Source organism: Anabas testudineus, chromosome 1, assembly GCF_900324465.2.
Source record: "Anabas testudineus chromosome 1, fAnaTes1.2, whole genome shotgun sequence".
Classification (NCBI taxonomy): Eukaryota; Metazoa; Chordata; class Actinopteri; order Anabantiformes; family Anabantidae; genus Anabas; species Anabas testudineus.
The window spans coordinates 20,880,265-20,897,463 of NC_046610.1; the positions used below are offsets into that span (position 1 = coordinate 20,880,265).

Consider the following 17,199-nt stretch of genomic DNA (forward strand, 5'->3'; position numbering starts at 1 on the left):
GAATTATTTTGAGTTTCAGCACCATTTCTAACAATTTAACTTAGAGGTCACAGTATTAATTTCATGTTGTCTTGCTTTTATTTGTACCTTATATTTATCAACATTTCACAGACAATATGTACAATATGAACAACTTCTGCTTATGATACACACATTTCATTACAGATGGCACAATATCAAGCCTAGTGTTTATATTGTATAGTACTATGCCTATTTATCAGAAAAGGCTTGTACACTGTAATTGAAATGATGAAATATATTATATACTATGAAAATATATTTGTAAAAAAAAGTGCATAAAGAGGTGAACCTGCACTCTGTCTGCTGGGCCTGCTACAGTACTGCACTGTTGTGATGCAACATCATAACACGACTGATTTCAGTTATTAAAAATCCATGCTGTTAAGGTCAATTCAGAGCCATTTGCTCAGTAGCCATCATCATACTCATTCTGGGCTTGCTGTCGGGCCAACATGGCCTGAATGAGCGCGCTGGATCCTGGAGGAGCCGGGTTTTGTGGGGAAGCGGGAACCCACTGAATCGCGTCCTCTGCCTCTGCCCTCTCCCTGGCTTGCATGACTTGCATCATAACACCTGACACAGAGGATGGCAGATCATCTGTATCATCTGCTCTGTCCTCTGCTCTTTGTCTGGCCTGCAAGGCCTGTGTGAGAGCACTGGATCTGTTGACAGGAGTTTCAGAAAACTCTGTTGTACTGTAGTATTCATCTCTCTCTGGAACCTTTGCCCTCTCTCCGGCCTGCATGGCAGGTGCTGGGGTGGTGAAGGATGATGTATGATTATCACGCATGTGGTAAAAATCTTCGTCAAGGTCCTCAGCTCTTTGACGGGCCAACATGGCCTGTATCAAGGCGCTGGAGGTGGAGATGTCGGCGGGAACGGGCACTCCACCTCTGTCGCATCTTTCTCCTTGTTCTTCGAGCTGCTGCCGAGCAAGTAAAGCCTGAACCACTGCACTTGAGTTGGTCTGACTGCCTGGCGAGCGGCCATCTGAGTAGCCTCTGGTGTGCTGAAGGACGAGTAAATACTGAATGAGGTTGATGACAAAGTTAAAGACGAAAGGCATTAGTTTGCATTAAATAATTTTTACATCAAACCTTTTTTTGATTCATCAGTTTGTTTGTTTTATTAGGCTGAGATGTTTGGAGATTTTGGAGTTTGTCTAACAAGTAGGACTTGTCTTTCCCCTCCTGTTTAAAAAAAAACAACAGAAAATTGAATTAAAAAAAAGACTTTTTTGAGCGTACTCAAGGCAGCTTGTACATTTTAGAGACAAAATATACTCAATAAAGACTCACATTTACAATCTGTTGCTTCAGAAGAACGATGAGCTCCTTGCGGCCCTGAGTGACTTGCCAGAAGACATATATGATCATTCTGAGCAGTAGAAATATAAACAGATAAAAAAGTTTTCAGTTTTCATTTAGCTCAATCCACCACAAATACAAATCATGCCTCATATATGGACTAGCATGGCTCTAGACTGTTCCTCCAACATTTAACTGCTCTATATGAAGTCATGATGTTCTACGAATGCAAAATACACCAAGAAGGGGATAAACAGGAGGATGATGTGATATCAATAACAGTTAAACGTTGTTTTTACTACTACTATCCTCAACTTCATAAATGAACTTTGGATCTACAGTGCATATAAAAATATTCACACCCCTTCCACATTTAGTTTTTTACAACTCTGAATCATGGTCGATTCAGTTTTACTTTTGTTTCACTCATCAACACAGAGAATCTCTTTAATATCAAAGAGTTAATTGGTTTTAGAAGAAGTTCCTATGGTCTGATGTCTTTTTTCATGTTTTAAGTGTTTTTCTTTTGAAAATAAGTCAAATTAAATCCACCATGATTCAATGTCACACACACTATAGTTCCACATCAATGCACTTACAGGATGATGAGTGTGACAATAAAATAAAATATTTCACTCTTGATGATGTTTTGGTAAATCCAGATGGCCCACTGAGAACCAGGAATGTCCTCCAGGTGATGTATCCAGACTCCAACAACACTGAAGGAGTTGTTGAGTCCCCGAAAAGGGCCGCAGTGCTCAGAGGGAGTTAGACTACAGGTGAACAGCGTGAACAAAACTGGATTAATTAAACTGGACGTCACATTTAGTGTCCAAGCTGTTTCCTGTATAGCATTAAACTGTGTATAGGTTTGCATACCTCCAGGAAACGTATGCAACTATGGACAACGCCCCCACAAAGAAAGGGAAAAAGAGGAGGGCGATGAAAATGGTTTGCATCTGAGCCGCCCTGCCTGTTCGCTGCGGAGGCTGGCAGTTCTGTGTTAGGCTAACCTGGAGAAGAGCAAAAAAACACAAATGAACCACACAAATGAACCACACGCACACACAGATGCCACTTTCACTGATTATTCCTGGCGTAACTTAACACTATTAAAGTTTGCAAAACTATGAGCTCACTTTATTGGTTGAATATGATCAAACACACAAGGATCTCATCAGAGCTTTTGAAAGCATTGCTTCAAAGGTCATTCAGCATGCTTATTAAGCATTCAGCAACACTAGATCTGTCCTGGGTCAAATTACAAATTTTATTGAAGACATTTACTTTTCTGGAATTGCTTGACCTTGCCCGGTACTGTGCAATGCAATCAAAGACTTCAGTCCACACATACAAAGCCCTGTCTGTCTTTTCCATAACACAAAACAAAGCATGCAGCCAATGTAATGAGAGGCTTTAAATTAATTATCGACCCAGAGGAACAAACAGAGTAACCCGAGCTTTAAAAGAGTATATAGAGCTGCTCAGGCAGTGCTGGCATTGTTTCTGCTAATGGCAGCGTGTCATTATGGCAGTTCAGTTTACCATGCTACCAAACCTGGTGACACTGCGTTTACCTTCTTTAGGTAAAACAAGATGAAAAATTTCACAATCTGGATGGCAGGCAGCAGAGGAGCAAAGTAGATCCCAAGCCTATGGAGAGAAGACGATAGAACAACTGTACTAGAAAACTCAGACAGACAATGATATTACAGTATTAAGTAGTTACAAGTATTTATATTTATTGTTCTTACCAGGCCAGAGTCTGTGCATAGATGAGTTCGAGGACGTTTCTGGCCACGTCGAACTCTGGAACCCCGATTCGTGGTAGTAATCTGGTTCCAATCACGCTGTAATAGAATTTCTGTCTAAGTTAACTTTCCCTGTTCATATGGTTGTTAATGACTGAATTTATGTAACTCACTTGCTGAGGAATTCTCCAAAGAAGGATCCCAACATCAGAAAAAGGAAGTCGACAACGACCAGGCGGTACAGAGCCTGTCCCACCATGGACTCCCAGCACTGTGGAGAACACACATAACGTTTGGAAAATGAAGATTTATATGGTGACACTAATGTTTGTTTATTTTAAAATAAAAAGGCAAATGATAAGTTCATGTCCAACGTACCACAAACGTCTCAGCCACCACGTTCATCCAGTAATAACACAACACAGCTAGAATGGACACCTTGAGAAAGACATTCCTGTAAGCACGAAACAAAGGGTTAGAGCATCACTGAGGGGCGTTAAATGAATCCTATTCTGGGAACCAAAACACCACTCCCATGACTGACACGTTATACCGAGATTGTTTAGTCTGTTCAGATAATTATGTAAAACAAATGCAGAAACATGTTGCCCTGCTGGCCTGATTATTAAGGCGTATTAAAGTTTATTGAGGCCAAATGATAGCGGTAATTTATGGTTTATCGTGATACAAGTACAAGACAAAGAGAGATGTTTACAGCCTCACTGTTGTTGTTAGCTTGTCCGCCATGCCAATGCCTACAAATAATGTTTGAAATAATATTTATTTATTATAATTTTTTATGAATACTACATTTTTTTTAAAGTCATCATGCTTAAAATATATATTTTACAATGAACACACAGATATGTGAGTGTTATCAGGTGTTACATGTAACTATCAACAAAAGGGCAAATAAGCATATTTTCCAAAAGCTTTAGTACCAAAAATAACACTTTCTCCTTCGTCTTCTGCTGTTTACTGTACAGCTTGTGCTCTTCTTGATAGAAACTACGTCTGCTTTCTGACCTGACTACCAGAGCATAGATCAGTCTCCGATGGCTGGAGTAGTGCTCGAACTTGTTGAAGAGGGAGTAGAAGAGCGGGACAACCAGGTTCATCAGAGACACGACAAAGGGGACCAGAAGAGTCTTTGCCTCCTGAAGCAGAGACCAGTTTGCAGCATCTGTTGCCAGTATCTATAAAGTTAACAGAAGGAGATCAGTTCAAGATGACACATACAGTACTGCATGCTGTGTGCAAATAAAAGAAGCAAACCTCGTCACACTGGTAAATGACTTAACACATTACTGTCAGGAAGCTGTAAGCTTATGATGCATGCTGACAGTAATCAGCTTATGACCATGCCATAAAGTAATATCTTTGACAGTTTCTCTATAAATACAAATAAATACATATAAAAGGACCTTTCTATTTTCTTATATAGGACTACAGGAATTACATTTTCCACATAGACAAGAAGCCTTTATATCTCCTCACTGTAGTCTATAGCATATCCAACAAAACAATTATTATTTAACAATAAGACAAATGGTTCAGTCTTGACTTTGCATGTACCTGCTGTTCATAGTTGCAGAGATAATAGATGCTAGCTCCACAGCCAACAGCCAAGCAGGTGGAGAGCAGCCAGGACCCCAGATAAACACCAAAGTGGCCCAGTTTTTCAGAGAGGGTTAGTCGCTTCCTCTGGGCCTTTTCTGATAAAGACTCCTGGACAAATGGCAAGAGGACATGGTAATGAAGAATAATGAGATCAGTCTATTGTGAATTTATCTCATTGTAAATGCATACACTACTGTATCTTTCCTGACTTATGGTCTTAGTTGACAACAATTGGTCTGAAACACAAGAACAGCCACCTTTAGTTGGACACAGAGGTTGTTCTTGCGCTGTCTCACAGCTTTCTCATTGGTTACGCTGAAATCCCAGCTGCATAGAAGTTGCCAGGCACTTTCTGAAGCTGGGTCAGCTAGTACATGGTTTGTCTTAAATGAGCTTGCCATGCTGCATGACACAGAATAGAAAATCCGATAACATCTGTATATTCAAAAATGAAAATTCAGGAAAATTTATTGAAATAGTGGACTAACCTGAAGATAAGTGCAATTCCACACAGTACCATGTAGACCGCAATGGTGAAGAAATAGGCCAACTGCATGTTATAGTCCACCTGCCCCACAAGGGTTTCATTGCTGTACCCACCATAGTACATGACAGTGTAGTTGAAGTAGCCCTGGTGAAACGCACACACATGTACTATGCAGTGGAAAAGTATAACATAGCATGATAATGTAATATGACCATGCTGGGCATTTTTACCAAGCAGCTACATGTTAATAATCTACATGAATTCATTTATTGGGCAGTTGTGGCAGCATAACAAGCCGTAAACAAGTAATTAACAGAGAGTGGTGGTGGACAGTAGAGACTAGAGAACTATTCTCTGCTGCGTCTATGAACTTAACCAAAACAATGAGCCAAAAGATACTAAAACTAAATCTCTGCGGTGCATTGCTAATGTAAAAATAATGATAAGTGCAGTTTTAAATTAGACTGCCATTAGAAAATGTAATCACAGGGGTAATTGAGATGCTTGTGAAGGTAAAGGTATGAAAGATAAGAGCCACCACTTACAACTCCAGTCAGTATCTCCAGTCCTCTGAAGCTCACATTAGGAGGTATGTTGGGCAAGGGATCATAAACAAGCAGCGGGATGGTGATAAACCCAAAGTTAATCAGGAACGAGAAGATGTTAAACATGAGCAGCCACTTGAGGAATACAAAATAGGAGAGGACGCTGGTGCCAAACTTGCCACTAATCTCTTTCATGATGCCTTGCCACAGTTCCAGGGTCTGGCTCGCTGACTTCAAACTGTAACCACACCTGCGCAAAGTCTGAGAGAACAGCTTGCATCATGTATGACATAGCAGCATAGGTTTTGAAGCAGATAGCTGAAATCTAAGTTATGGTGCAGCTGCATGTTTTTCTTATGATTGTAGAAGCGCTTACCCGTGACATACTCTCAGAGCAATCTGCACAACACGTGAACTGTTGGGATTGCGTGGAAGACTTGAATGTCATTACTTGGGTCCTGTGGAGGCAAATGAGAGCATTTATTGGTTTGATAATGTCATTAGTCAAATCCACAGACTCCTGTTACGTTACAATACTTGCCACAATGGTGCGGTCTGCAAATAAACTTTTGATCTTTCATTTTCTTGTGTAATGTACCTTGAAACAAGATGGCAGTGTGTGTGCCTGTTCAGATATGTAGGCGCCCCAGTGATCTATATTGCAACACCACTAAGCTGTGCATTACCTCTAGTCTTTGCACAGTGCTATTTTGTTTTATGACCCTCTGCAAGGTGTAATGGTTAACTCGGTCAGCAGAATGACACTGAAAAGGAAGCTTATCATCTTTAACTGCTTGTGATTCGAAACCTGACCTGATATGTTTCTTCTCTCCAAAGCTCATCGGAAGCTCCCGAATGGCCCGGATTTGGTCTCTTGTTGACAGCGCAACGAGTTCCTTGACCAGGTTCTGCTCCTCTGTCACACAGAGGATGACAAAACAGGTTTACACGTTGTGGCCGTCATCCAGAATAGTGATCAGGTGTCACACTTTACATTTCAGATCCACATAAATGATCTGACACCCTTACCATTCTCCATCTCATCCCTGATGGCGTCTTCTGCGAATGCTAGATGGGAGGGATCAGTGTTAGGAAACATGCTCATCCTTCTAATGCCCCTCCATCTCACCGTCACGTTAGCTGGATGAACACACAGAAAGAGAAGAGTGATTATCACAGGTTTTCACATGAGTTTGATATTTAAAAGTAAACTTACAGAGCAGATGTGAAATACAGTACAGGAGCACATGCAGCTGTTCACATTCAAACATTCCCCTTCTCTTTACCTATGCACAGAACCACAATGGTTAGTGAGAGAAAGTCCAATCAGTCAAGTACTGTATTTAAGTACAGTTTTAAGATATATGTACTTTGTTTATACTCCTATTTATTTGATGCTATACTTATTCTATAACTTTTTAGTAAAGAAAATGCTTAGAAAACATATTGTGTTTTATATGTATGTAATATTATGGATTCAGCTACCCAGCTTCTATATGTTTATTACTAAGGTCACAGTGAGTGTTCCTACTGGAATGAACTGTAATAAAAGGGGTTACTAATGTTAATTTACGTTATTAGTGTGACCAAAACATTAAAAACACATCTTTATAATATACTCCACTACAATTCTGGCCTCAATGAACGTATGGAGGAATTAAGGACTTGAGTATTTCTACACTGTGGTACTACTAAGTTCATTTAAGGTTGGAGTTCTGAGCACTTATTTCACCAGTGATAGGGCTTCTTTGAGACACCTTTGAGATGAACATGTTACCACTGTAAATACACTGATAGCAGTGTCATATATGCTGCGTATATGATAGCGTCATATACAGTTTGAGCTACTGTGGGTGATGTCTTTACATGATCTTTTTTTCTGATTAAAACCAATGATCCAACCCTGTTGTCAAGCTATTTCTGCCTGTAACAAAGCGGGGGGCCGATGCTGACAGGTCAAATTGCGTCTACCTTATAACACGGCAAGAACTAAGAATTTTATCCTAAATCTTTAAATATGCAAAGATTAAGTTACAGTACAGCACAAAGGACACAATGAGCGTCCACTTAGAGTTCTTTTTCCCTTTTACTGATGCATGTATAGAGTGTCCTCCAGCTTAAGATAACATAACACAAAAGTCCCCTCCCCTAGGTTCTATTTTCTTTGCCAACTTCCTTGCCTTCCTTGTCATTTATTGTTTTGCAGCCTCTATTAATAATTATCCAGTTGGATTTTTCTAGGTTGATTGATAATTAAAGTTTACACGTCAGCACCATTGTTGTGTTCTTTATTTTAAATTATTATCTTGTAATGCACTTTGTGTTTGCTTAGCGATACCATAGCAAACAGTGTGAAAGCTTACAGGAGCTTTTCAAAGACTGACTGTCAAAAGTAGCTATGTTATGTGAGGCATAAAATAAACTTGACTATTACCTGAAATTGAAGAAGGAAGCTGAAGAGACAGCGATCGAACATGAGAGACTGAGTCGATTTTGAAAGTTGTGTCATCTAAAGTGAGGAGAACAAGTATCAACAGAAGTGTCACATAGCAACACACAGAGGCATATACAGAAATACCGGTCCAGCCGACATAGTATACCAAATGACTTAATAGGACAATACAGTGCTGTAAAGACTTCAAAATGCACTCAGATCGTTCACTCACTGAGGTCATGCTGCCAAGACGGACTCTCAGGGTGAGTTGACATGAAGCCCATGGGGATACTTTCTCTGCCCCTCCTGCTCTCGTCTTGCCATCCGCCCTGAGGTGCTGAGTGATGCGTGTCTGCCCTGTCACCCCACCCGGCTGGGTCTTCCCTGGCATAAGGATTAGCATGGTGGGCTTTGCTGGAAGACCTAGAGGGGACATGGAGCAAACGCTGTTTAATGTGAACCTTAAAGTGCTTTTCAGTGATGTCAAACACAGCACCCACCAGTACTAGTTCAAGAAGGGAACTGGGATCTCAAGGCATGAAAACAACACGATTGTCTGTAAGTAAACAAGAGCTATAGATATGACTGCTAAGTATGCAATGTTCTCCTTCTGTGGGTCATTTTACAGATAAACAGCAAGTGCAGGATTACATTTAAGTCTGGGAGTAAACTTGAGAGACTGATGGTCTAATCAATTTGTCTGTGAAGTTTACTTTGCTGAAGCTTTAAAGTTCCTACCCAGAAGAAGAACTTATAATTGAAGCTTTCATACAGCCTGGAATAAAGCAACAGATACCATATCCGCACAGCTGCCTGTTCTTTGAGAACATCCTGTTCATTCTGCCACAGCACAGCATGCCCTCTGATTAAAAGTACAATACAACACACAGTACTCACTCAAACCAGATTTTTTTATGTTATTATATTTCCACAGACCTTCTATCAATTTCCAGAGTCTCGCTGTCATGGTATGCAGGGTTTAAAAATCCGCTGTTTCTGTAACTTGCCATGGGATCCTTCAACTTAATCCTTTTTTTTCTTTTCGGTGGAGACGGTGACGATCCCTCAGCTCACCCTGCTTCAGTCGCTCTTCAAAATGTTCATTGTTGTAAAGCCCGGTTCCAGTAAAGCACTGTAGTGACTTGTTCTGTTAAATAAACAAAGAGATAACTAGAATTGTGGGAATTGAGCTATCGTGAGAAAGATAAGTGTGTTTGCCTACATTAAAACTACTTTTTATATGGACTCCAGTTGACAGCTAAGTTAACAACCTAAACAAGCAGCATTGCATTTTGAGACTACGTGGAGTTCTGTGGTCAGTGTGAGAGCTTTTGTCAGAAGGAAGCATGTGTCATTTAATCTCTTAGTCTCATCCTTGTCTGATCATCATTAATTCATACAGCAGGCTTGGTTTCTACCGCATGGCAGGATAGGAAAATCTGAATAAAACCACAAAACTAGGAAATTACAGTCTGCAAAATCAACAAATAATCACACAGTAAGTGGCACCAAAATAGTGTATTAAGACATGTAGCTATAGATTAAACAAATACTCTTATATAACATTCTGCTCTGTGAAAAAAAACTCTGCTTACCTGGCTGTAAAGCTGAGAGAATAGATGCTGAATATATTGTGTAGAAGAGAGTTTAAGAACAGTCACTTATTAATAACCTGCCGATCAGCCTGATCAGCATGACAGCCACCGTCAGTGGCATCAGGCAAGGGACTGTCCAGCTAACTGGCAGGAAGTTCTTGTTACATATAAATACTTCCTGCTACTCTCCCAGTTTCGCAAAGGTAGAAGTCCACTGCTTCTGAACAGGGCATTTGTGCCTACACGTTAAGTTTACAGTTTTTGTAACTGATTACTATTTAACATCTTTTAATATGCAGATTTTTTTCCCAATGGAGCAGTTTTGACCAGTGTATGAAATGTTTCTTAGTCATGTATAACATTTTAAATATTGTTGATTATGTATTCCCCCATGGGCCACCACTGAATAAAATTTTTACATATACAAATATTTAGATATTAAATTACATTTAACCTGAACATACACACACACACAAAAAAAAAATCATACTTCAGTTTTCTTTGAACAGGTTTAATACTTTCTTCTCCTCCGTTTATTTTATTGTATTTTGTTGTTGTTGTTGTTTTTACCTGATAGATGGATCCACTGTCAAAGTTTAAAGTTAAAGAAAATAGCCCTGAGGGTGTCTTCATGATGACTTCAGATTTCTAGTATAAAATATAAAACTGCATGTTAGAAACATGCAGTCTGAAAGGAATGAGCAACCAGGAAACCCCTAATGAAACATGACAATGAGGTGCACAGGGGCCAGTGTTTGCAGAGGGTCCGAAGGTCAGCACAGCCTATTTTGGTCTGCTGCCTCGATTTTGACTATTATTCCAAGCCTGATTTGCAAGTTTTCTAACTTAAAAAAATCCAAATATTAAATATTATCATGAACAACAACAATAATATTAATAAAATATTATTAATAATAATAACAATACAACTACATGGATTTATTTAAGAATATAAACGAATAAGTATTGCTAATAATAATAATAATTATAATGCAATTTGCAAATATTAAAAATAGCATTATAAAAACACCTGAACAGATCAATAAGTTAAGTTTACAGTAGTAAAGATCGAGACCGTGCGGAGCTCCGAGCTGCTCCTGGAGCAGCTTCCACATTCAGGAAGTGTCTGGAAGTTTTCTTCCTGACAGCTGGAGCACGAACTCTGCTAACCTCAGGTTAATGGTTAGCAAACTGGGACTCCAATATTATCCGATTAATAGTCTTTCTTAATCTGGTAATCAAAGGCGGGGGCGATGGAGGTAGATTCAGGTAAAAGTTTCGGTGTTCTGCTGTCTTTTCTTTTCACTTCTCTACGATCTAACTAGCTCGGCTTTAGCTAACCAGCTAGTAATGCTAGCTTCGAAGTTAACTTAGCTCTAATAGCCGCTAAATTAGCAGAAAACCTTTATCCTTGTAGTTAGCAAACTTATGAGGCAGCACCGGTACCAGTGTTTAGGATATTAGCAAAGTTTTGTTGGTGTCTTTTTTCACTGTTTGCAGTTTGACTGTTGTTTGTCTTCGTCTGGATTAAAAACAGCAAAGGAGTGAATTACAGTCATCTGAGTAATGATTGAACACAGAGATGTCATGTTTGAATGTGGAGACAATGTCAAATTCACAACAACCTGATCGTCATATGACAAACTTAGTTTTGCATAGACATATCCTGGCATATCCTGATTTCAAGTCACTAACGCTGCATCTATCTGACTATAGTGTATTAAACATACAGTAAATATTGTTTTTGAATTAAGGCTGCAACTTAGATTATTCTCATTAATTAACATGCCTGATGTTTTCTTTGTGAATCCATGAATTAACACAATATGAAGTTTTATAGTTGTTCTCGGTATTATTTTAGGCACATTAGATTTGTTAATACTCTAATCTAATAACTTAGATGAAGATCAGATTTTATTATATTTATGCACTAAACCATAACATTTTCAAAGGTTCACATGTGTGTGTTCACTGTGAGCTTTCACTCTTGACCATCACATACTTTTTCTCGCCACTCTAAGCAGTTTGCTGTCATATATGCCTATAAAGGCACATATTGTATTGGACGGCATGAGTTTTATTGGCTAATACATTATTTACCTAAATGTTGTAGCTTAAATGCCCTCAAACATGTTCGGGACTCTGATTTTTCTCTTGTTCACACTGTCTGAATCAACATCTGGCTAATTTTAGTCATTTACGTTGGATTTTTATTATACTCTATAATTTTAACCATAATGAAACACATAGAAATGAAACACATAGAAATGAAAATGTATTTTTTTAGATGGTAACCATAAGTACTACATTGATGAACTATCCTTAATTCATTAGGATCTAAATCATATTTATTAATCTTTTCCAAGTGTTCTTCACCGATCGCAGTGGAAAAGCGACCAGTAACCCACTGTTGGACCAGCTCCCCAGCTATCAGTCCCTGCTGTACCGCAGGAAGCCGTCGGCTGTTAGCACCAAACGAAGAGGCAGTACTAGATCGCGTCTCAGCTCCTCTGGTAGTTTGAAATGGAGTGTGAGCACATTCACCAGACAGGAGATACAGAAGAGTCCTACATTGCAGAGACCCATCAGGGAACTGGCCATGAGCATGGAGGAGAAACGTGCACACAAGTAGGACAGTAGAAATTAGTGTTGTTTTTGTTTTTTTTCTAGTTCTACTTTTTACTTCTTTTTAAAATCATATGATTAACACATCCGCGAATAATATGCTGGCTTCTCAACAATCGTTTTATCTAACTCCATAACCTGTTAGGAGACAGCTGGATAAAGCTTGCGAGCTCAGCAGCTGGGGGCAGTGGAGGGAAAACACTCGCAGGTGTATGAGGAGGCTGAAGGATGAAGCCCAAGTGTGGCTGAAGGCACTGCAGCTCTGGAGGGGAGACATCCACCTGATAGAGGGTGAGAGATTTCTGACCGTTGGAAAAGTGTGTCTTTACAGAGACACTGTTCATTTCTAAATTAAATGTTCTTTGGCTCTACAGAAAATGCATCAGGTGTGATTTTGTTGATCGAGAGTTACGTTCTCCCTTTTGTCTCTTTTCCTTCCAACAGGGATGTTCGGTACAGGGATCCTGTCCTACTTCTCCTTCCTGCGCTTCCTGGTGATGCTCAACTTTATCATCTTTCTGCTCATGTTCAGCTTCGTCATGTTGCCCATCATCATTGCGCCGTATGCTTCTGCAAATACCACCTACAGCCAGAATAACGGTCAGTGAAAGCGTATTTGTTCTGAACTAGAGCGTAAACGGAACGTACTGTACTCTTGAGCTGAGGTTTTACCATGTCATGTGACAGGTAGCGTGTGTAGCGTGTATCCAAGCAGTGCTCGTCGAGGTCTCGTCATGTTTCACGATCACCTTGCGGATCTGCTCTCTGGTCAAGTAAGTTCTTGCACTTTGTGTTAAATGGACCATAAAAGAAAAATGTTGTTCCGTGTAGTTTTCTCACTCACTGCTTGTGCTTCACCTGCAGGGATTTCTGGAAGACACCTATCTTTTCTATGGCTACTACAAGGTGGACAAAATCCACTTTTCCTACATCACTTACAATTTACCACTGGCGTACCTGTTGGCCACCGTAGCCTATCTGTTTTTCAGTCTCATCTGGATCGTTAAAAGGTACCAAAAGGGCAAAAGTGGGATGAATTAATTTCATTGGAATGAACTGTATTTGGAAGTGTTTTTTTTTTTCTTTTCTTTTAAGATCTGCCACAGGATTCAAACGTAACCTGGTCCAGGATGAGGATCGCTTCCAAAGCTTTTGCAACAAGATCTTTGCTGGCTGGGATTTCTGCATCACTGACAAGAATGCTGCAAGGCTGAAGAGAAGCAGTCTGCTCTATGAGCTCAGGGTTAGTCGTTGTATATCCCAGAGGAACCGAGTCCTGAGAGATGTTTGGTTTTAGTCTGGATATGAAATTAGTTTTTGGTTGGGTACATGACTAAGCTGGGTGATGTTAACATGGACAGATTAGATCCTTTTCAATCATGTAGATGGATGTAGTTTTTTTATTCTGAAAGGAGTCATAGTTTAGAAGGTGTTTTACATGTAACAGGATGACTGATGTTTCCACTGAGTGCTTTGTATTTCCTCAGACGGATTTGGAAGAAGAGAGGATCAAGCAGAAAATAGCGGATCGCACGCGCAAAGAGAGGTGTCGGATTTACCTCATCCGCCTCATCCTCAACCTCTTTGTTATTAGCGTCCTGGCTTGTTGCTTCTACAGCATTTATGTAGCCACCAGCTTCTCCCAGCAAGCACAGACTATTGAAAAGGTAATGACAAGTGCTTTGTGTAATTATTCCATTTCTCATTCATTTCTGTCCTTTATTGTTATTGTTATTATTATTATTAGTAGTAGTAGTAGTAGTAGTAGTATTAATCAGACCTTCTGCACACTATGCGGAAACTTTATTCAAACTATTAGGATTTTTTTGGAACTTCGCTCTTTAACATACTCTTTCTGTTTTGGGGAAACGTTTTAAGAAAGCTTTAAACAGAAACCAGTAGCCATCAAATTCTCTAAATATAACTCTTTCTGTTTTGCAGGGCAATTCCTTTATGGATCTCATCATTGAGTATCTGCCCTCAATTGTTATCACCTTGGCCAACTTCATTACTCCCCTCCTCTTCTCCATTATCATCAATTATGAGGACTACAGTCCAGCCTTTGAGATTCGCTTCACTCTCATGAGGTGCAGTGGACTTTTCTTCTTACATTTTCATCCATTCATTCTATCGATGGTTATGTTAACTTGGAAATGAATTGCCTTAGAATCCCAGTGAGGATAAATGGCTGAACTGCTACCTTTATTTTTTTCTGTTTTCACAGGTGTGTCTTCATGCGGTTGACCAGCATTGGGGTTTTGCTCTTCTCTCTCTGGTCTCAGATCACTATGTGTAAAGAAGGGACCTGCATCTGTGGCTATAACCATTCACTTTACTCTGTAAGTCATTAGTTTAAGTTCTAATACTATATAATAATAATTATAATCTTTATGTGCCAGCATCAAATCTACTTTTGTCTTATATAGTACAATATCATTTATTTTACTGGCATGGATCTGAAGCAATGACAAGTTCTGTGGTGAAATATAGTTAGCATGTCTTTAATTTCTGTCTTGTCCACCCACCTTGTTGTCCACAGTGTTGGGAGACCCGTGTTGGCCAGGAGATGTACAAACTGACCATATTTGACTTCATCATAATTGCAGCTGTCACCCTCTTTGTAGAGTTTCCCCGAAAGTATGTTCTCGCTTTACCTGAAAAATTCGTAATCATCTGTGTTTGTGTACAAAAATAAGATCACCTTAAGCTGTTTCGAGACATTTCAGCTGTGTAAATGTGTAATTCTATCATTCTTGAATTAGTCATTTGGATCAATTTCTCCGCCTGTCCTCGCAACATTCATTTGAAAGTTTTGTCCCATTGTTAATTTCTACATTGCACTGTCCTACTCAGGCTGATAGTGACGTACTGTGACTGTGGCCTTGTCAAGTGGTGGGGCCAGCAGGAGTTTGCTATTCCTCAGAATGTGTTAGAGATTGTCTACGGTCAGACCATCTGCTGGATCGGCACGTTCTACTGCCCGATCCTGCCTGCCATCTGTACCATCAAATACTTCTTTATCTTCTACATCAAAAAGGTGTTTTTTTGTTTTGTTTGTTTGTTTTTTCTTGTGTGGATCAAAATCATATGTAGGTTTTCTGACGTTGGCATTTAGAATGTTTTTGATTGACGTCACTGCAGCATTTCGTTCTTTTTGGGTTTTTCAGGTGTCATTAGTGAAAAATTGCCGCCCGGCCACACGTCCGTTCCGAGCGTCCAGCTCCAACTTCTTCTTCCTGTGCGTGCTGCTGATCGGCCTGGCTCTGGCTTGTGTACCTGTTACTGTTAGTGTAGCACAGTGAGTAATGACCTCTTTGTTTCTCTGCAGCTTTGATACAACCTCCAGTGGAAGTATAGATACTATGGTGAATTTCTCTATTCAGTATAAGCAGATTTGTGACTGTCTATGTAAATGTGCTTACATGTTGTTCTCCATATATACACCTTCCCTTTACCACAGAATAAACTGTTCCCAGGCCTGTGGACCATTTGTGAATTACACAACCTCCTGGGAGGTGCTGCCAACCACAGTATCCCAGCTCCCCAGTAGAATCCAAACCCTCCTCTTCGCTCTCTCATCAGAAGTCTTTGCCATCTCCTTTTTTGTCATTACATGGTATGTGTTTCAAACAGGTAATGAAGCTTTTAACTGTTTTTTTGTTTGTAATTTTAGACTTTTCTTTTTCGTTTTCTCTACAGTTTGGCCATGTTTTATGTGATTGCACTGGCTGGTGCACACAAGAGAGTTATTAACCAACTGAGAGAGCAGCTGGCCATGGTAGGTTTATTCAGGAATTGGTCGTGTCTGCCTGTTTTTTCTAGGTAAACATTCTGACACATTTGTCTGTCATTTTGTTTCCCAGGAGGGCCGTGACAAACGTTTTCTGATCCAGAAGCTGTGCCAGGCCCAGAGTGTCTCAGCTGCCAAATCCCCAGTGTTCCCATCTCATCCCCGCAGCAGAAGTGGAGGCAGCCCCAGCTACCACACCAGCTTCTCTAGCAATTTCAACGAAGGGCTGTTTCTGACACACCCGCCGCCTGATTCCTCTACACATGTGTGAGACAAGGACCTCATCTTACAAACCAAAAGCCAGAGGCAGTACTGGATCGGAAATTCATGTCTTAACTCTTTTTCTTGTATTGTGAAAAACACAACATGGGAGCTTCCATGGACTTGCGTCTTGCCTTTTCAGTGTTCTTTTTCTAATTAGTATAAAAACTATTAAGCTGTCAAGTATTTTTAAACCAAAACAGTTGTGGCTGGTGAGATATTTTTTGTGGTGCTTTTCCTACTGTATATTCTGTCTGACATATTTTCCTTCTAAGAAGGACTTGCATTATTACTGGAATTAAAAAACTTTCTCAACTCTATGCACTTTAATAGTATTAACACTAGCATTTTCTTACGTTTACCAGGTTTGCCTTTATAGTAATATACATTTGTTGTATGGCTTGATGTTTTTAAATGTAACCTGTCATTATTATTTGGTACAAGCTTGCAGGATAAGTCAGAGAAATATTACAATTCACAGTACTAAACTGTAACCATGTTCTTTTTAATGTCACTCAGGTTTCTAAAATGGTTTTCTTTTGGATGGTGGTACTTTAGCACAGTATTATAATAAACACTCTGTTTGATCTGCTAGATTGATCTGTTTTATGTTTTACATGACTGTGGTGACTGCCTTTAACATTGAACTATGTACATAAAAAATAAATGTTGGAAATAGTCAAACCCCTGTTTTTCTCCTTTTTGTCATCTACGTTGATCTTTTCTACCACCACCAGTGTTGTGAGTGTCAGGTTATTCCACC

General features: G+C 39.7%; 2 protein-coding genes across 2 annotated transcripts; one reads left to right on the top strand and one right to left on the bottom strand.

Moving 5' to 3' along the window:
• Positions 1-134: 134 nt before the first annotated feature.
• Positions 135-10,471, bottom strand: tmc5 (transmembrane channel like 5). Its single transcript, XM_026358900.1, has 21 exons — positions 10,331-10,471; positions 9,102-9,312; positions 8,398-8,588; positions 8,166-8,240; positions 6,761-6,871; positions 6,545-6,647; positions 6,108-6,189; positions 5,732-5,992; positions 5,188-5,330; positions 4,957-5,101; positions 4,655-4,807; positions 4,106-4,275; positions 3,458-3,533; positions 3,253-3,350; positions 3,083-3,178; positions 2,906-2,981; positions 2,208-2,341; positions 1,928-2,101; positions 1,320-1,398; positions 1,119-1,211; positions 135-1,030 (listed from the first exon to the last, which is right to left on the bottom strand). Exons 2-21 carry the CDS (start codon positions 9,173-9,175, stop codon positions 428-430), a joined length of 2,937 nt encoding a protein of 978 aa, XP_026214685.1. The 5' UTR covers positions 9,176-9,312; positions 10,331-10,471; the 3' UTR covers positions 135-427.
• Positions 10,472-10,872: 401 nt separating this feature from the next.
• Positions 10,873-17,109, top strand: LOC113161534 (transmembrane channel-like protein 7). The gene is made up of 16 exons (XM_026359165.1): positions 10,873-11,029; positions 12,127-12,388; positions 12,531-12,676; positions 12,830-12,985; positions 13,073-13,158; positions 13,250-13,395; positions 13,481-13,628; positions 13,873-14,052; positions 14,327-14,472; positions 14,610-14,724; positions 14,925-15,022; positions 15,239-15,422; positions 15,553-15,683; positions 15,846-16,001; positions 16,085-16,163; positions 16,249-17,109. The coding sequence occupies exons 1-16, from the start codon at positions 11,014-11,016 to the stop codon at positions 16,444-16,446; spliced, it is 2,247 nt and encodes a 748-aa protein (XP_026214950.1). The 5' UTR covers positions 10,873-11,013; the 3' UTR covers positions 16,447-17,109.
• The last annotated feature ends 90 nt before the right edge of the window (positions 17,110-17,199 follow it).

Coding starts and splice junctions, on each gene's coding strand:
- tmc5 (XM_026358900.1), bottom strand. CDS start 9,175: ATGGCAAGTTACAGAAACAGCGGATTTTTAAACCCTGCATACCATGAC. Junction 4,808..4,956: donor ACCTCTGTGTCCAACTAAAG/GTGGCTGTTCTT, acceptor CCATTTGTCCAG/GAGTCTTTATCAGAAAAGGC. Junction 2,982..3,082: donor TATGCACAGACTCTGGCCTG/GTAAGAACAATA, acceptor TTCTCTCCATAG/GCTTGGGATCTACTTTGCTC.
- LOC113161534 (XM_026359165.1), top strand. Junction 12,677..12,829: donor AGACATCCACCTGATAGAGG/GTGAGAGATTTC, acceptor TCCTTCCAACAG/GGATGTTCGGTACAGGGATC. Junction 15,423..15,552: donor TTATCTTCTACATCAAAAAG/GTGTTTTTTTGT, acceptor TGGGTTTTTCAG/GTGTCATTAGTGAAAAATTG.